At 41.0% G+C, this 18,846-nt stretch overlaps 3 protein-coding genes across 5 annotated transcripts; 2 read left to right on the top strand and 1 right to left on the bottom strand.

Moving 5' to 3' along the window:
• Positions 1 to 58: 58 nt before the first annotated feature.
• Positions 59 to 4,562, top strand: hnrnpaba (heterogeneous nuclear ribonucleoprotein A/Ba). 3 transcript variants are annotated; one of them, XM_058649014.1, is made up of 9 exons: positions 59 to 176; positions 694 to 948; positions 1,916 to 2,084; positions 2,177 to 2,335; positions 2,618 to 2,749; positions 2,851 to 2,941; positions 3,062 to 3,214; positions 3,315 to 3,400; positions 3,841 to 4,562. In XM_058649014.1, the coding sequence occupies exons 2-8, from the start codon at positions 707 to 709 to the stop codon at positions 3,383 to 3,385; spliced, it is 1,017 nt and encodes a 338-aa protein (XP_058504997.1). In that variant the 5' UTR covers positions 59 to 176; positions 694 to 706; the 3' UTR covers positions 3,386 to 3,400; positions 3,841 to 4,562. The 3 variants fall into 3 exon arrangements, with proteins under 3 accessions (XP_058504997.1, XP_058504996.1, XP_058504998.1); XM_058649013.1 differs by having other exon boundaries at positions 87 to 229; XM_058649015.1 differs by lacking the exons at positions 3,315 to 3,400; positions 3,841 to 4,562 and having other exon boundaries at positions 87 to 229; positions 3,062 to 3,225.
• Positions 4,563 to 4,908: 346 nt separating this feature from the next.
• Positions 4,909 to 11,467, bottom strand: phykpl (5-phosphohydroxy-L-lysine phospho-lyase). Its single transcript, XM_058649010.1, has 13 exons — positions 11,260 to 11,467; positions 11,061 to 11,179; positions 10,816 to 10,975; positions 10,201 to 10,275; positions 10,039 to 10,126; positions 9,824 to 9,940; positions 9,028 to 9,110; positions 8,711 to 8,936; positions 8,230 to 8,384; positions 6,115 to 6,204; positions 5,585 to 5,718; positions 5,401 to 5,442; positions 4,909 to 5,079 (listed from the first exon to the last, which is right to left on the bottom strand). Exons 1-12 carry the CDS (start codon positions 11,316 to 11,318, stop codon positions 5,402 to 5,404), a joined length of 1,347 nt encoding a protein of 448 aa, XP_058504993.1. The 5' UTR covers positions 11,319 to 11,467; the 3' UTR covers positions 4,909 to 5,079; position 5,401.
• Positions 11,468 to 12,560: 1,093 nt separating this feature from the next.
• On the top strand, positions 12,561 to 18,475 carry LOC131472131 (protein FAM53C-like). Its single transcript, XM_058649012.1, has 5 exons — positions 12,561 to 12,620; positions 14,528 to 14,759; positions 14,846 to 14,906; positions 14,992 to 15,824; positions 16,555 to 18,475. Exons 2-5 carry the CDS (start codon positions 14,676 to 14,678, stop codon positions 16,804 to 16,806), a joined length of 1,230 nt encoding a protein of 409 aa, XP_058504995.1. The 5' UTR covers positions 12,561 to 12,620; positions 14,528 to 14,675; the 3' UTR covers positions 16,807 to 18,475.
• Positions 18,476 to 18,846: the final 371 nt, after the last annotated feature.

Genomic DNA, 18,846 nt, shown 5'->3' with positions numbered 1-18,846 from the left:
GAGGAGACGACAGCGCACATGTGATTGGTCGCTCGTGTGAATGACAGCGGCAATCATCCAATCACACGTCGTCTCCGCGGACACGTGCTTTTTTCTGCCGGTTCTAGAAAACCAACCACGAGTTGTCGTCGTGTGGGAGAATCCATCTTGAAGAGAGCTCTCCGGTTGTGTGACCAGTAAGCAGATTTACGTAGTACTTTATCCTCGGTGTTTATCATTGTACTGTCACGTAAGTACTCAGACTGCTGCACTGTTTTTGTTCTTTGTTTTTTTTCCCCTTCTGCGCGAAGTTTAGTAAGAAACTGTAAAGTGAAGAGAGCACGGGGCCTGAGCGTCCCTAGTACGGCCTCTGCATTACGTAACTGCGAATTTGAGTTGTTCGGGCAAGGCTTGGTTTATCAGTGTGAAAACAGGCTGTTGCAGTCTTCTCTAATCTAGTTGTGGGAAGAAATTTCACTTAAGATAACGAGTGGTTAGTTTAACGTGTTACCAAACTGTACTCTAACGTATTTTTGCTGGCTCTCGACAACGCACAAGGCTCGCTGTGTTTGTATGGAGCGCGGTTGTGCCGGTCAAAATGGTGGGAAATGCATGTATTGGCAGCTTACAAATGGCGAAGCATGAACAGCACAGCGGATTATAAAACCACAGTCGCTCTATTGTATTCATGATTTTTCCCTCCCTTGGATTCAGGTATAACAGCAAAATGTCCGAGACAGAGCAGCAGTTAATGGAGACTTCAGAAAACGGCCACGAAGTCACCGAGGATTTAAACGGAGCCGGCCTCGGTGAAGAGGGTAACGACGACGACGCCGGCGACGGCGGCGCTGACGGCGCTGACTGCGGGGAGAGCGCGGAGGGCGCGGAGATCGACGCGGACGGAAATTCACAGAACGGCGGCACGGAGGGCGGCCAGATCGACGCCAGCAAAGGCGAGGAGGATGCCGGGTGAGTCCACAGCGGTAGTATGTAGGTGTTTGGCGATTGTAATGCGCACTCGTGGTTTGCCATGTTTCTTTGTTCAGCCGGCCTTTGTTGGCGCCATGTGCAGAGTGGAGGGGGATGGGCGCTGGAGCAGGGATCAAATCTAACATTTATTTGCTGAAGAGCGACTGTGCTCACAAGCTGCATGTCGTAAGGCGATTGCCTCTATATTAAAATATTGTAGTATGGCCAGAGGGCATTAGGAAATGTAGTCTGGCTTTCTACGTCATGGGGTCAACAGATGTTCTGGAACAGTGAGTACATTTACAACCCCCTGCTCAACAAGCCACCCTGCCCCCACAGCCATGAATAAAGTTGGAGTAGCGGTGCTGCCTGCAGTGAGGTCTCAACCAACCTGTTTTTAATGTATTTGATCGATTTTCACTTAAACTGTCTCAATGGAAACTCAAGAAAAACAAAAACGCTTGAAATATTGCATAAAAGTAAACAAAAGTACGTGTGGGGATGTGGAGGAGCAGACATATCAATAGGAAATGTCAAAACAGGGACATATTTGCAAATAAAGGAAAGGTATGTGTGGCCCGAAGAAGAATGCAAGAGGCAAATGTTTCATTCATTTCTTAAATTTAAACTTTCTTTCTTGATTAGATGATGGGGGAGAAACAGTCAAAGTTATGAGACTGCTATAAATGAGCCACTGGCTGCCTCAATTTCTAAAGATGGGCCATGGCCATTGGACCCGTTGATTGATCTCTAGTTAACTTTTTTGCAATTTCCTCCTTAGTTCGTAATGACCCTGGTTTTGAAATTCAGGCCTGATAAAATAATCCCCACTAGTTGCTCAATTGCAGAGGCTAGATATGCCCGTAAATGCAATTTCTTGAACTGAATCTGTAAACATTTCATGATATAATTTGCCTGAAAATAGGATCAATACTGAATGTTTTCTTTTCCCTCTTGTCATGTTCAGGAAAATGTTTGTTGGTGGTCTAAGCTGGGACACAAGCAAGAAGGATCTTAAAGATTACTTCTCCAAATTTGGCGAGGTGACAGACTGCACCATCAAGATGGACCAGACGACAGGCCGGTCTAGAGGTTTTGGCTTCATTCTCTTTAAAGAGCCAGGCAGTGTAGACAAGGTGAGTGATGAAGCAATTATGTCATTGTCTAACACACTTGTGTGTTTACGTGGTGGGTAGATTAACAAGTTTGGGTGTTGTTGTTTTTTTAGGTTCTTGAACAGAAGGAGCACAAGTTAGATGGCCGACAGATTGACCCAAAGAAAGCCATGGCCATGAAGAAGGAGCCAGTCAAGAAAATCTTTGTGGGAGGCCTCAACCCCGAAACCTCAAAGGAAGTCATCGAGGAGTACTTTGGGACATTCGGAGAGGTGATACTATGTTTGTTGCATACTTTCTTTTAGCCCATCTTTACAGTCAGGCTGGTTCTTAAGGGCATCTGGCCGCAGTGAACAGAAATGTCATACACACTGTATGTATTTGTATTAAGTGTGGAGGGCGGTGAGCTCAGCTCACAAGTGGACAGACATGACCATGATTGTGCATGTTCACTTAAGATCTAACTGTTAATGTCCATGTCTGAGCAGTGCAAGTCACAAAATGGTTACGATAAAGTAATACTTAAGTAATGTTTTTTTTAATTTTACTACTAGATTGAGACCATTGAACTCCCTCAAGATCCAAAGACGGAAAAGCGGCGGGGATTTGTGTTCATCACATATAAAGAAGAGGATCCTGCCAAGAAAGTTCGGGAGAAAAAATACCATAATGTCGGTGGAAGCAAGGTAATTGAATATCACACATTCTGCATATTTGTATATTTTGCTTCTAAGTTTATACACGCCAGTTCACTCTTTACTGTGATGTGCTCCTTTTGTTGAACCAGTGTGAAGTTAAAATTGCACAGCCCAAAGAGGTCTATCAGCAGCAGCAGTTTGGCGCACGTGCATTTGGGGGCCGTGGCAGGAGCCGTGGGGGTAAGAATCTTTTTTTGGGTGCATATACTTGTTTTCCAACATGTATTTAAATTTGAGTGGATTTAATGTGTTGGTGACGTGCTGCAGAGTTATGACATAGGCTGCACCTGTTGTTTTTAGGCCAGAGCCAGAACTGGAATCAAGGCTACAATAACTACTGGAACCAGGGATACAGCCAGAACTATGGCTATGGACAAGGCTATGGATATGGCGGCTATGGCAACTATGATTACCCTGCTGGTTATTACGGCTATGGGGGTGGCTACGATTACAGTAAGCGATAAAATGCCCCCGGGGAACAAAAAAGAACTTTATTTTCTTGGTCCTCCTTGTTGTACAGAAGAACTCAGTCCCTTTTTCTCTTGTCCTCCAGACCAGGGCAATACAAGCTATGGGAAAACTCCAAGACGTGGAGGCCACCAGAGTAGCTACAAGCCATACTGATCACACGTAGTGCAGGTATGCATTTTTGCATCATCCGTAGTAGTATGAGAACATAGATGTAACCATTGGTGCCTTTTTTGATCCTAAAGATCTCCATCTACTCTAAATCCATTCAAACATTGTGGTGGGGTTAGAGTAGGCCGTGGTGTGGGGTCTGTGATCACAAAAGATGGGTTCATTTCACCTGTCAGCCATCTTAAAATGCATCTCTACGAACACTACTTGATCACTAAGGGTTGAGTTGGTGGTGGTATAACAGAAATAAGGACAGTTCCACCTTTCACCAAGGTGCTACATAAAAGCGGTCGTGTCCCCCCCCTCCCCCCCCCCCCCGAAGTGTGCCTGTCCATTCACTGACCTGTCAAACTCATTCATGCACCTGTCTGTCTTTGTGTAACTGCATGCCACATTTGGTTTATTCTCAGTAATGTTAAGCACCGTGTTTTTCTCTTAAGGTCTAAAGTAAATAAGAAAAAGAGATCCATGGTCTGACCACAGCGAACATGGGCTCTGGCTTTTCCTTTGGAGTTGGCAGAAATTTGGACTCATGCTCCATTTGTACAGATCAAGTGAGGAACTGGGGAAGCAAATGTCACTTTTCCACTTTTTTTATTTTATATTGTTTTGTGTCCATTTACATTTCCAGTGATGGAAGTGTTATTTTTACTGTACTTTTTGGTACCTTTTTGAATCTAATGTATTGTATGGTTGTATTTTTACATGTCTACTGGATTTACAGATGAGCAGGAGCAAGAGCTTGTAAAGCTCACAAATAAAACAATTTTTCTTTTTTTTTCTTTTGGTGTTTCTAGATCTTTAGTTACTTTCTCCCGTGTTGAGAGATGGAGTTGTGCATGGCTTCATAAGTGGGGTGAGGTAAAAAAGGGATTTAAACTAATCAAAGGGTTCATTGTAAGCATTATGGAGTGAATGTTTGCAGATGGCAAAGTAGACGTAAACAACCAGCATCTTTTTTTTTTGTCTTTCTTTTTGTTTTTTCCTTTTGGCTTTTAAGGAGATTCTTCCCCCTTCATGTCTGCAATTTTAAGTGGCTTTACTAGTGTTATTCAACTGAACGCAAGCCTGTTAATGTAAGAGGGCATTCCCTCTCTCACTGGAAACTCATTCCTCTAGTGTCTTGGGCAAATTGGTAGAAATAAACTTTTGGTTTATATTACACATGGATCTTTTTGTTATTATTTGTAAAGTTAATGTTAAATGTTTTGTACTGTTTAAATGGCTTGCTTGTTTTGTCCTGAGTAATATTAATATCTATGGACACCTCATTGGAAACCTGTGGGAGAGGACTTCACTCTCCCACAGGATAACTGAGTGTTACTGCCCACCTCATTAGATGTGAAACTGCTATACTTGAGCATTTTTGTGAATGTGTCCAGGAGTTAAATATAGTGGTCTGGTAAGTGCTTATCTCAACCATCTGTGTATTGAGAACATGTTGCTGATCAGTATTTTAAGCTGGGACTTATTTTAATTATTCCTGTAGGTAAAAGAACAAACAAGAATCAAAGAGTGAAGAATTTATTAGTCTTGATTTTAAATATTTCTTGAGTTTTTGTGTCACATTAGCGTCTTATCTCCCCAATGGTAATGATGCACGTCAGCTAGTTTCCCTGGACTTCATTACTGCCAATTTTTAAGTTTATCAGCCCGTACCATAAACTGGAACTGAAGACCTGGGGGGAGAAGAAAATTAGGGTTAGTACAGATCCAAATTATAAAGCAGCCGTTCTTAACTTATTTACCACCTGGTATCACCATTTTTATATTCCCACTTACAGTAGAACTTGCTGTGAGAAGATGCTTATAGTAAAGTCAAGTCCCTACAATGGTCAGTGTTAAGTGCAAGGGAGCAACATGTTCTGCCAAGTGAAATGACTGAACTTGTACTGGAATTCCAAGTTTAAAACATTCATATCTCTACCTCTGAACTTTATGAATGTGACCATCTGACAATGTCTGATGCAATTAAAAGTTTTTCTACAGGTTTGACAAACCTTAGTCTTCCTTTTCAACTTTGAGATCAATGGCTGAGATGTCTGAAAGAACAAATGAATCCTGTGAGTTATTCTGCACATGTGAAATTTTTTTTACTTTGTTACTCAAGTGTGTGTTCAGGAGATAAAGTCATACGATTCTCTGGTAAGCAGGTGTCATGTGAAGGTGGCGTTTGTAAGTGACCTGTGAGGATGCGGTCGATGCATTGCACTACCAGTTCTGCGTCGTCCATACTGAAGCACATGGGAGGTTTAAACTTGACGACACTTTCCCATGGGCCATCTGTACTGACACAGATTCGATCGTCCTCTTTCAACCTACATCACATAGTAGACACAGTCACTTAAGAGATGTGGCACAATTCAATAGTAATTCCACTAGAGCTGCAACTAACGATTATTTTCATAATCGATTAATCTGTCGATTATTTTCTTGATTAATCGCTGAATCGTTTGGAAACCATAAAAAATGTTGATCGATGTCCGTTAAACCTGAAAATGATGTTCTCAAATGTCTTGTTTTGTCCACAAACCAAAATGATTGACTTTTAATGATTTCTTTGTTATCCAGAGCAAAGAAATTAAGAAAATATTGATATTTAAGAAGCTTAAACTATCAGAAATCTTGTTTTAATAATGAAAAAAAGCTTCAAACCGATAAATTAATTTAGTAATCGATTCATCGATTAATCATTTCAGCACTAAATTCCACACCTTTTAACCACCATCGCTGCCGTCTCCGTGTCGGGAGTCCTCTGCTCTCGGTCTGTGACCAGCTCAAGCCCCACAAACAGCCCCACACCTCTGTCAAAAACCACAACGGTCACTATCAATCGTTCACGGCATAGTTGGGTGGTATAATACACATGATATGAGTCAACCCTCCCAGTATTGAGTGGGAGAAAATACTATTTGTTTCTAATCCTCAATTGGATATGAAAATGATTTTGAAAGTCATGTGCGGTGAGGTTAGATGTGTGTTGTATTAAAGCATAGATCTAGCATATGGCTACCAAGTAACTGCTGCATTATGGATCCTGGGATGACTGTGCCATCCATAACTGTTAAAAGGAGATGGCCTGTAGTAAAGCTGATGACCAATAACTGGCTATTTACCCATAGAGTGTGAAATGCCATGCCACTTTTGGGGTCAGTGACACGCAGCCTAGGCAGTGCTTAGTAGAAAGAAATCCTTAATGAAATGCTCAAGTGACCCCAGGCTGGCCTGAGGGTTGACCATAGGTGCACAGTGAAGATAAGGAAGAAATAGCTTATAGACAACATTGTGTATCCTTAGATTGCTGCTTTTTTAATTCAATTTTTGAGCCTTTTTTGTGGCTTTTGTGACACTTTGATACATCATTTGACTAGGCCACGGACTAAGTGATGAATCGTCTCTTCTTCAGGTCTGGTCCTCAGAACATGGACATTTTAAAGTAAATGCAGTTTGTATGAGAGGGGAGAGGGGCTCACGATCAAGTTTCATACAGAGATATGCTTTGCAGCTTCCTTAGTAAATCTTAATGCTCCAATGGCCCTGTGCAACCTAGAATGAGAAAACAATAGTGCAGCCAATACAATAATATTATCCCACTTCAAATGTTGCCACAAAAGGAACAGTAGTTGAAGAGATGTCAGTCCGACGCTATTCACTCTTGCAGTTAAGTCAACAGCAGAGACTTAGGCCGTTAACTGGTTTCTTGTGGTAGCAGCCACTTCAGCCACTGACCTGTTGCTGTTTTTACGGTCTGGTTCCAGGAGATCGAGTGAGTAGTCTCAGTGCAGTTACTCAAATTATAATTTGTGATGCATATTGGGCTGTAAAGTATATTATACATTTCAAAGGGAATAATTCTGCAGCAAGGTTATGATCTTAAATACTTTTACTGATTCACATGTGGAGCCAAAGACTGTTATCTACTTTGTGGCCAATAATGTATGACTTAACTCCACCATTACTATTTCAGTATCATTCATTGCCCTTTAAATGTTATATAAAGAAACATTGTAGTTGGCCTTTTAGGTCTGTGTTTCACTTTGGTGGCACCATTGTGAGTGTAACATAGTAGTTTGGCATATGCACTGTGCTCTGTATTTTCATGATGTGGATTGAGTTCGATTAAGGACGATTAAATCACCATTAGCGGATGTTTAGGTATACATGTATTGTCTGTGCTAGAGCTAATGGATAACACTAAAAATGTGTTTCATAGCTTTCTTAAAAAATTAATAAATTCAGTAATGAGCTACCAGTCACATATTTTCCAGAGCACATAAAGAAGTGGCAACAATCGCAGGAGATTTTGAGCAAGCTCTGGCTTTGTCTTCGCATTCTTACAATGTGCTTTTGGCAAGTCATTTACATAAGCTACACACTCTGTTCATTTTCTGTCACTGTCAGACACAATGTGGTCCAAGATATTGCCTGCTCCTTTTGTTTTAGTCATGATGTCTTGCACAAGTACTCTGGTACCCACAATTCTTAGGTGTAGCAGTGATGTCTTTGATTGGTGATGCCCAAAAATGGGAGAGTTCACAATGGATATGGGATGTGAAATCCTTTACAGTCTTAAGACCTTTGCATATTTGTCTGTTTTGTGATCATGGTGGAGAATGACTGCAGGAACTAGAGTCACTCTAAAAGTGGGCACTGTTAAGCTCTTTTTGCACTGGTCGTCTCCCTGAGTACATATTTCATGGAACTATAGGAAATTAGACTAATGTCCAAAGTGTGGAATGGTGGAATTGGACATATTAGGTAAAAAAAAAAAAACATCCTCTAAATTGACCCACTTTTATTTACAAAAACAAGAATAGCAACATCCTCACCTGACATCGCCAATTACTGGATGTCTTGTTTGCAGCTCTGTGAGCAAATTCATGAGGTGTGCTCCCACTCTTGTGGCATTTCCTCTTAGGTCCTCTTCCTCAATCACATCGAGGACTGCCAGGCCAATTGCACATGACACTGGATTCCCTCCAAACTGCATGAAATTAGACGGAAAACACTGTCGCTGAAAAACACTATTTGTATTTTAATTTAAGATCAGAGTAATCTGTTTATTATTGTTTCATGCTGTGCGGTGCCTTTATGTTGCTTTTTGCTGAAAAGTTCAATCTCAATTTAGTCAAGTCAAACCCATTGCCGTTGAAATAAAGGAAAACATTAACATTTTAAGAAACAATCTGAAAATAAAAATGATTATGGATATAAAAAAATAACTAGGTTGTTACTATGCAACTTTTAAAAGATAAATATACCAGCTTTATGGAGCGTTTACTCGATTTACTGAAGTTACTGTATAGTTACTGTATTGAAGTACTCCACTCCATTGGCCGTGAAAGCCCCAGCTATCGCCGCAGTGGTTGCCACACATGCCAAAGGATGCCCGTTGCCCATGGGTTTGCCCAGCGTCACAATGTCAGGACAGAAACCATCACCCTGCAGCTGGAAAGCCCAGAAGTGAGTGCCCACACGTCCAAAACCTGTCTGCACTTCGTCTGCCACAAACACTCCACCGGCTGAGCGCACGTATCTGTGGAGCGTATGAGGAAGGCGCACCATGTTACCTTATGCTGCACATGTGGCTGAGCACGATCAGATCCTACAAGTAAATCATTTCTCACTCTGCAACTTTAGATGAATATCCTTGAGGGAAGATGATTTGACCTCCGACACTTGGCAATGACTCTGCAAAGAATGCACTGATCTGTGGGGTAAAGGGTAGCCAATTAGTAGCGTAAATATATGTCAGTCATTTATTTTTAAATATTCTAAATGTATTAGTATAGTGGTGCAGTAGATATGAATAGAATAGAGAAAGCTGGCATTGTGGAAAATAGAGCTGCAACGAACGATTATTTTCATAATCGATTATTTTCTTGATTAATCGATTAATTGTTTGGTCCTTAAAATGTCATAAAACCTTAAAAAATGTGTTCGTCAAACCTGGAAATGATGATGTTCTCAAATGTCTTAATTTGTCCACAAACCAAAATGATTATCTTTCAATAATTTCTTTGTTATTCAGAGCAAAGAAATGAAGAAAATACTAACATTTAAGAAGCTTAAACAACCGGAAATTTCGTTTTAATCATGAAAAAGTTTCAAAGCAATTAATCGATTATCAAAATAGTTGTCGATTAATTCAATGCAACTCAAATTTATTTATAGAGCACATTTTTAAAATAAACACAGCCGTGGTTGACCAAAGTGCTGTAGAGAACGACGTCAAATAACAAAATAAAATCAGTATAAATAGGAACTCATGAAAACATAAAACAATGAGAGTCCGCCTGTGTTAAATGCCATGGAGTAATAGTAAGACTTTAATGACGAAGCACAAAAAAATAATACCCGTTGTAACAACCGTTGTTGTTCCATGATGGAACAATGAATGGATAATAAAAGGTTAAAGTTTACCTTACGGCCCTTCCTGTGCACCTCGTCTATCAGGTCTTTAACTGTATCAGCGTATGCTTGGCCTGGGTTGGGGTGATTCTCTCTGTATATGCCTCTGTAGGTGTCTGGTAAGGGCGCCTAGGCAAATCAATCAAAAACAAACAAATATAACACTCTTTCAGACAAACACTGTTGGTCAGCAGTTTGTGTAATGGTGACCATATAGATTTACACACCACATGAACCCATTCTTTCTGTCCTTGTAGTTTCCGGAACTTGTAAGGACTAATGTCGATGAGGGACGTTAGATGCCCGTGGTATGCACTAGTGTAGAAGGAGAGTTTATTGTAATGTATAAGCAAGTGTATTGGCAGAGGTCGTACGTCCACTATACTCACTGGTCAAGCACTATGACGTCCTCATGTTGCGTGTACTGCTGTGCCAAGCGTAGGGCCAGGTCATTGGCCTCTGATCTGTCAGACGTGCAGATGTGAAATCAGTGGGAGGTTCATTCAGTAAACCATGCGGCGTGTGATCTATAGACAACAAACTTATTTATTGGACATGATTTGTGTGACTATAGGACCAGGCCGAAACAGATTTCCGGTTGAATATTGTGATGTGATATTGTGGGATCTGAAGTCATTAATTGTGTAATAAAGGAAACTTAGAACTACTCTGGTGTTTAAAAATATAGATTCTACTACAGTATCTATTGAAACTTATGGCACATAACACTCAATTTTGTTGTAGTGTGTTCTTGTAATTATGTGTGTGACATATATACAGTATATATATTTTTTAAACTGAGTGGAGAAGATAAATGACAAATGAGAGTCACAAACAGCTGTTCCTTTAGTTCTGTTCTACAATATGTTCTTTTGAAGGTGGCATGTGCTCGAATTAACTTGGTCAATTCAGATTTACTTCAAGTTTTACTTCAGTTAATCCTAACCGGTGCCAGGCCTGGACTGTGAGTGTATGTATGCACAATATGTAGAAGCTCTATTTACCCAGAGTTAACAAAGTAGAAGACACACAGCTTCTCTGGCAGAGTGGCAGCCAGACGCTCTGCATACACAACTATGTTGTCGTGCAGGAATCTTGCATTCACGTTCAGGAGATCCATTTGTTCTGCTGCAGCTTTTGTAATTGTGGGGTGACAGTGGCCAACTATCATAGAAAACATAGACAGTTTGATAACATTCATTATTGATCAAAGAGCAATGAAGAAGTGACTAAGCACTAAAGGCTTTACCGTGTTGAACGTTACTGATGCAGTCCAAATAGCGCCTCCCATTTTCGTCGAACAGATATTGTCCTCTTGCTTTAACTATTTTCACTGGATCGCTCGAATAAAAGAGTCTGCAGGACTGTCTGAGATCGAAGATATTGACACAAGTCAGTGTCTGTCAACACTGAATGAAAATGAAAACAGCAGATTGATCTCAACATACCCGATTAATCGCTTCCTCATGGCGAGAGTGTCTTCTTTCTTGAGTTGTAGGAGAGCCATAACTCACGTAGTGTGTCTGTGCGTTTAAAAAAACGGTAAAGTGAGACTAAGAAGTAAACATTAAAGAAGAAGTTCACGGCGTTTACGCGCTGAAGGGACTGTTCCGGTATTCCCAGCGCGCACTTGAACCGATGTTTACGGTAACCGCATGTCCACAGCTCGACAGAATGGGGCACGAGGATCACACACGCTTCACACAAAACGATTAACATCAGTAATAAACTGAATGAATATCGAATCAATGCATGTATGTATCAGAGTGGTCCTTGACAGAAATAACAGGTGACTGTTTTAACAGTAGCTCAACTTTCACATGTTCATCATTCATCGCAATATTTATTCTAAATAGAAAAACTGACTAAATAAACCATGGGGAAAAACAGATATACAGTACAAGGTACATGAATTCTAAGAATTAAAAAAATTTGATCAATTCTATTTGCCGATGTCCTGATCCCTCACTGAGTGTTGACGTTGTATTTTGAAAACCGGATGTTGGCAACTCCGTATATCAGGTCGCGTCAGTACATTTACCATAATTGCAACAATACGGGCGCACTCCAATTCTAAGAGTCGGCTGATGAAAGAAGACCACTATCTTCCCTTTAGCTCCCCCTTCAGTGTCCGTGTGGAGGTGTAATGTAGTCAGTTGAGACAAACATATGAAGATATTTGCCCTTTTCTTAAGTTCATCGTCTGCGAATTACAAACATGTGTAGTGTGTACACACGTGTAGCTCTTTTTGTCAAGTGCAGCAGAGAAAACTAAGGTTCAGTCAAGTTAAAAACAATTCCACAATCCATGAATAGTTTTTTCTGTCTCGTCCTTACATCAGCCCCGCGTGCATCAATGGTGGGTTTGGGTTATAGTTAAGATAGATGATGACCGTAACACACAGTAACACACAGTAACACACAGTACTACAAATTACTACACAGCGGGGAAAAGAGAGCGATAACAGTTTTTTTTTGTTTTTAAAAAAAATCAGGTTTGATTAGACGCTGTCGCTTTATTTAGAAAGGTCTAATCGCGGGGCTGTAAATAGTACAAAGAAGTGCAAACTAATATAAACACACTGTTCTAAATAATCATTTTTAACTGGGAAAACACAAACATGAATGGTTTATTTGAAGATGATGTGGTTTTGCGTTTGATTGGCTGTCGACTCGTTTATTCATTTTAGACATAGGATCAAAACCCCCTCTGCAGTGGTATCGTCCATGTGCTATATATTGTTGGCTAACTGCGCTTTATCCGGTCCGCCGAGTGCAGCTTCGGTTGCTAAGGAACCGCTGAACGCAGGTAATACATCAGGACAGCTGTAGCATGCTAGCGTGCGAAGAGGCTGCGTAGCTAAGCTAAAACTTCAGCTATTACAGATGTGTACATAATCAATCCTGCTTATTAACCTTTCTCGTAAAGAAGTCTAAAGAGTCGTGGCTATAACTTGGTTCAGTGACATATCGATAGCAAACAGGCAGAGTAACTGTTACCCTGTCAGCTGGCTAACAGAGCCGGCTAATAACTCGGTGCACCGCGGGCTGCATGCTGTCGCCGAGCTAACCTGCTCTAAACTATCCTCATCATCTTAATTTAACGAAGCTTCGTGTTTGTTTGTCTTTCCTTCGCAGTGTCAAACAGTTATTTTGCGTGTTATTTCACGTGCTAATGTCGGAGATACTAGTTGTTTTTTATTTGCTAATACTAGAAGATTGGTTTGCATACCAGTGTGGACGGAAAGTATCCTTAAGTCAGACACACACGGTTAGATTATGTCATCTTCCGTCATTACTGAGGATCTTCTTCTCCTGATGGGGTTTATTGGCGGTTGACAACCTGCTTAGGAGCTGGAAGACTGAGAATCCTCACAGCCACGTTAGCCTTCATGGATCACAGTCAGTGGTGTCTTGTGCTAGGTGCGTTCGACATGGTAAATACCGCATGTGTAATATTGAATAATTAGCCTACAGTAAAGTTTGGCTCAAACTGAAAAGTGATCAAGTTTTTCATTAGTCGCACGTTAAAAAGCTCGGCTGTGTTAAGCATATGGAGTCGGATGTGCTTTCATTGTCAGTTTGTGCTGCTGCTGCTGCCACATGACGAAGTTCAGCCTCTGTCCTGGTGAAGTCGTTTGTCCTCTGGCATGTGGAATGAGGCTAACGGTGTAGCACAAGCAGGAAGGCCCTGGGAGCCACATCTCTCTACCAGCAGCAAGTGCTAAAGCAAATTATCTTCAGTGCACAAGGTGTTTTAATATTGTGGAGATGGCAAACATAAGTTTGAAGTAGCAGTTAATACAGTATTGACTTGAGCGATGGCATCATTGAATGTATTACTCTTTTTGGTTCACTGAAAGGACTTAAAGTTTAAAGAGCAGGTATTGATTACCCACTTTCTGTTTCATTATGACATTTACAATATGCAGTGATGTGCTAGGGTTTCTTTTATGGGCCAGTGTATTTTGATCTAGAGCTAAAGCAAAATCGGTGCTATTTTGATACACTAGTTATTTGTTTGAATAAAACTGATACACAGACTGTCTTATGGTCATACTCTCTGGTCTCACCACCCCATTTTGACTTTGCCTTGGTAACCCAAGCCATTGAGACCTGTTCACTGTTCTTTTGTCCCCCTTGCAAAGATACGATGGCATGCTTCCAGCCTCTTTTCCCATTCATTTTTCACACACTTCCCCCATCCATTCCCTTTTTGTCTATCCCTCCCCCTCCATTCTCTCCACAGTACACAACTCTGGTCATTTGTTTTTATTGGACCCAACTGACTTTGATTGCCATTGTATTGCCCCAAAGGTTTTCACTTTCGGCCATATTTAGCTTCTTTTTAAAAAAAATTTAAAAAGTGATCACGTTCGCTGAGCATGATGGAATGTGAAGTGTTTCTTTGTTCTGGGTCTCCTCACATCCATGTGTTCTTTCTGCCTTTTGTGAACATGAACTTCTGCCACTGCCTTTTTGTATGTGACTGTTGTTGCATTTAAATCACAGCCTGGATCTCATACATGTATTTAGAACATATACTCTTGCCACCTCATATCTCTTGCTGTGGGTTTTCCCCACACAGCAGTTGTGTAACGTTGAAGGAAAATCCTAATACCAACTTTAACACTGTTCTTCAATGCTTGATGGATGTGTCTATTAACTTGTTATATGCTTTTGTGCAATGTGCATGTCTCTAATGTGTCCCACTAGGTGCCCTCAAGATGTTGCCATAGAGAGCATATGGTCAGTCTGGCTGGTTGAGGTGTGGAGGGGACACCACAAAACCATGCCAGGATTTCCACTGTCCTGATTAAGTCTCCACATCATTCATGTTCATCCCTGGATTGTAGCTACAATTATGGTGACGCTTCTCACAGAGCAGCTTCGTAAGCAGAGTCTGGAGGAGCCTTATCACAAGGCTTTCTCATTCAGTGTGAAAGCGGTCAGTTTGATAGAAATTAAATCTTATTAATTTTTTTCAAAATGTTGTCATTGCTATTTACATTTTTTTTTTTACTTCTGTTTCAGTCATTACCAGCAGTGGGCTCCAGTCCCACTCTTTCCTGGAGTGCTGGTAGATCAAGACAAGGCAAGTTTATTTGATTATTTAGTGCAGCTTTTTTAACCTGTTGGTGGGGGAAATATGCCTCATATCAGTCTTTTGACTCTTTCAGAGACTAGCTTAGCCACCTATTCATCATTGAAAGGACAACATCCAGCTGAATCCTGTGGACATGGTTCCCTTAGGCCTACTTCCCACTCTGGAGTACATCTCCAGAGCATGAAAGTTTCCTTCACAGATGAGGCTCTCCAAAGCTCACCTCCACCACCACCTCCCAAACGCCACTGTCGGTCCCTTTCTGTTCCAGAGGACCTGTTTCAATGCCGCTCTGCCTGGCATCCTAGTGCATCCAAGGTTTGGACCCCAGTCAAACGTGGCTGCCAAAGTGGAGGAGCATCTAGTTCAGGCTCTGCTGCCAGCTCTTTGCCGCTTTGTGGTCCCAATTCCTCTTTCACCTCTTCCTCCCTTCACTCATCTTCTAGCCCAACCTTTTTCAGCTTAGCGCTGTCCTCTGACTCTCCACTTCCATGGAGCTTCCCATGGGACCCCTGTGATACACTAAAAGGAGCTTGCTCTGCTACCTTTGCTACTCCTTCCTCCTGCTCCTCTTCACCTGCCCCCCTGATTTCTCATTCTGTGCTCCAACGTCGCTTCTCACTCTCCCCAGTGCACATTCAGGACACCCCTGTTGTGCTCCTGCCTCTACGGCCCTCCTTTGCTTCAGCTGTGACATATAGCTCTTCTGGCATGGAGCACCCAGCCCTGTCTCAATCTCCTACTTCAGCCTGTAGTACACCAACTTCCTCCAGGCGTGACATTCATCCACCGCTGCCGCGATGCCACTCTCAGCCCTGTGACATGCGCAAACCTCGATTGAAGAGGCGCCATGATGCAGATGTTCTTCCCTATACTAGACCAGGCCTGGACTTCAGCAAAATGACACAGGTGAGAAAGAAAACCGCTTTAAGTCTTCTAGCACAGCACAGCACAGTTCACCTTGGTTCCCTTGCAGTCATCGCTCCTTATTTCAGATCACAAGTGTAAAGTGACCATGTCCATTTCCATATCCTCATCTTGCTCAGATCAGTGCTTTCAAGTTAAGGTGTCTGGGCTCTTTTTTTGGTGCAGGGCAGGACATTTCTACCAATCGGCAACAACAAAACACAACCGCTTCCCTGTTGATTGGATCCATTATTTATTATTGGCTGCTTAATCAAAACAAATGAACTAACCACAACTAACTGACAAACTGCATCTGCATTAACAAATGCTGTTCAGGCTAAATTGTTATATCTTTCACATTTTACTCCTCACTCATTTTGTGTTCAAATGTCACTATGTTGGTTCTCTTGAGACTTGCTGACTCATTCAAGCTCATTACTAAGTTGCAAGAAGTTTCTCGGCTCCAGTGATACAGCTGGTCCTTCTCTTGTTGTTCAGGTCACATATGCCAGCCATGCCCATTAACTCTCAATCCATACTTGACCAAAGACACGGACACAATCGTCCATGATGACTTCCCGTGACGTTGTCACTGCACTGCTTTTGAGATGTGGGACACTGATAATTAAGTTCCCTTTGCAAACATTGAGAACGAGACTGGGCTCTGTTTTACAAAGATGTTTAAGTGTAGAATTGTCACACAATACTAATGAAGCTTATTTCTTCACTCTAGATTGGTAATTGTGAGAGCCTAGCATGTGGCACAGGTGGCTGCATAGTTCCAGTGTCGTCCCAGGCAGAGCAATGCTCAGCCTTCTCCCCTGCTGACTTCCTGGGACGAGGCAGCATTGGACCACTAAGTGAAAGTGAAGAGGATGAGGAGGAGGAAGACGAAAGAAAAAGAACTCTAATAGATGGAGGACAGAAGATTGTTTTTGAAAGAGACTGCACAGAACTGGACTTAACCCTCATAGAAGAAAACTGACAACTTGTTGGTGCTCTCCATGTGATTAGAGAATCCATAACCATGTAAAGCACACTAGTAGGCTTTGTGCGCTCTTCAGGCAGAATCCTTGGGAACCTTTTGCCCACCAATGGCTTACCTTCACAGGTTGTAATGAAGAACCAAACATTTTGGGTTATCTAATATCAAACTACAAGGTGATGATTGTAACCCTTAAGCACTAGTTCTCTGATCAACATTTCATGAAATGTCAGTGCCTGCCAATTCAACACTCCATAGGGAAATGTGCATGAACGAATAAGCAAGTTTTCATGTGCGTTTTTTTGGCTAATATTTTATATTGATATAAGTCTTAATTAGTGTTAATTGTTGGTATGCCTTGATATGTTGCAGATCCTTATCAAATATCATCACATATTGCAGTAATTTGCAATATTATTTGCTCACATAAGGCACATGAAATACACACTTAAGTCAGACTAAATGGAATTAAGGTGTGCATTTATCAGTGTCTATCAGATACTTATGGGTAATTAGTCTACATAAGTGTGTGGTTCTTTGAATTTGGTCTTTGAAGTGTTGAACCAAATATTATAATTCAAAATGGTATGCAGGCACGGCCAACATAAAAAATACTGTCCAATATATAACCATATAAATGAATATGGTGCATGATTTGTGTGTTCTGCAATCAGACAGTGCCACAATGACTGCCGTTGCGACTCACTATTACCACTTTTAGATCTTGGCACAACTGCTTCCTAGATGTTTTAAAAAAGAAAAAGCCAAAGAAAGACGGGTAAAATTACGAAACTGCACATTCTCTGGGGATTCAAATGTCCCCGAGTCAGCAGAAACTGGTTTTGTAGAGATGTTTCAACTCTCATCCAAGCTTTAGTTCTAGAACAGAAGAAGCCTCTTCAAGGAGAAGTAAAACATCAAGAAATCTGCAAGTCCAATGGCTACGGATTCAATGACATTTGGAGTTCTATGACCTGGATGAATGAGAGTCTACACATACACTCTCGGGAAGTTTGCATTGATGCCACTGCAACAATGTTGGCTTGCTTACTGTCAGTATTTCACCAGATATGTCTATATTAATGCTCTGGTCGAACAAGATACATTCCAAGATTTTGCTGCAGTTCTTAAATTCTCTCTGACACACACTCATACACACACACATAAATAATTAATTAATTCATTACATCATCAAAGAGAAGGCTGTCGGATGGGAAAAATAAACCTTCATCCCTTAAATGTATTATTTTCTCTGGAGCCTTTTAAATAGCTTGGATTAATGCACCACAACAGCAGTCTTACTGATGATACTGTAAACTGACCATGCCTTAAGCTTAATATACAGAGTTCTTGGGGCTGTGGTCTTTTCACAGCCAGACATTTTTGCAACCTCCATTTGTGCTGATTCAGATATTTTTGAACAAATAGTACATGCACTATAATTGTCAGTTGAATAACTGAACTGATGCTGCAGCTGGACTTAAAAGGGCACAATGAAATGTAATGTACAGTGGTTTGAGTGAGTACACATGTTGAGCCATTTCTATGAGTGACAAAGATGGTGGTGACATAGATGATTTGGTGGCCTTTCAGAAATGATTTTTCATGTGTTTTCAGATGGAAATATTCCTGTTGCACAATTTATGTACAAATAAACTTTAATAGAGAATGATAATTTTCCCAAAAAGTGTCTCATTTTCCATTCAACAGTTATTATTTTCATCATTATTTTATCAGCTTTGTCAACTGTTTTCTTCATTAATTCATACAACGCACAGAAAGGTTTAATATTTTAATAATGGTTTCCCCAGACCTAAAAATGATGGTGAAGGTTTTGTTTTGTACACAAACCATATTCACTTTACAATCACAGAAGAGCAAATAATCCAGGAAACATAAACATTTGAATCAGAATCTACATTATTGGTCAGTGTACGACATACATGACACAGTTTATGACAGTGGATTTTTTTTTGCTGTGTACATGGAAACAAGGATGACAAAAACAACAAATAAGTTAAGCAGTGGTCCATTCATCCA

The sequence above is a fragment of the Solea solea genome, chromosome 14, assembly GCF_958295425.1.
Source record: "Solea solea chromosome 14, fSolSol10.1, whole genome shotgun sequence".
NCBI lineage: Eukaryota > Metazoa > Chordata > Actinopteri > Pleuronectiformes > Soleidae > Solea > Solea solea.
The sequence above is the reverse complement of the archived record's forward strand: the minus strand, read 5'-3'. Positions and strand labels throughout refer to the sequence as shown.

Coding starts and splice junctions, on each gene's coding strand:
- hnrnpaba (XM_058649014.1), top strand. CDS start 707: ATGTCCGAGACAGAGCAGCAGTTAATGGAGACTTCAGAAAACGGCCAC. Junction 2,085..2,176: donor AGCCAGGCAGTGTAGACAAG/GTGAGTGATGAA, acceptor TTGTTTTTTTAG/GTTCTTGAACAGAAGGAGCA. Junction 2,750..2,850: donor ATAATGTCGGTGGAAGCAAG/GTAATTGAATAT, acceptor TTGTTGAACCAG/TGTGAAGTTAAAATTGCACA.
- phykpl (XM_058649010.1), bottom strand. CDS start 11,318: ATGGCTCTCCTACAACTCAAGAAAGAAGACACTCTCGCCATGAGGAAG. Junction 9,941..10,038: donor AGAAAGAATGGGTTCATGTG/GTGTGTAAATCT, acceptor TGATTTGCCTAG/GCGCCCTTACCAGACACCTA. Junction 9,111..9,823: donor TGCACAGGAAGGGCCGTAAG/GTAAACTTTAAC, acceptor TTTACCCCACAG/ATCAGTGCATTCTTTGCAGA.
- LOC131472131 (XM_058649012.1), top strand. CDS start 14,676: ATGGTGACGCTTCTCACAGAGCAGCTTCGTAAGCAGAGTCTGGAGGAG. Junction 14,760..14,845: donor TCTCATTCAGTGTGAAAGCG/GTCAGTTTGATA, acceptor CTTCTGTTTCAG/TCATTACCAGCAGTGGGCTC. Junction 14,907..14,991: donor TGCTGGTAGATCAAGACAAG/GCAAGTTTATTT, acceptor TGACTCTTTCAG/AGACTAGCTTAGCCACCTAT.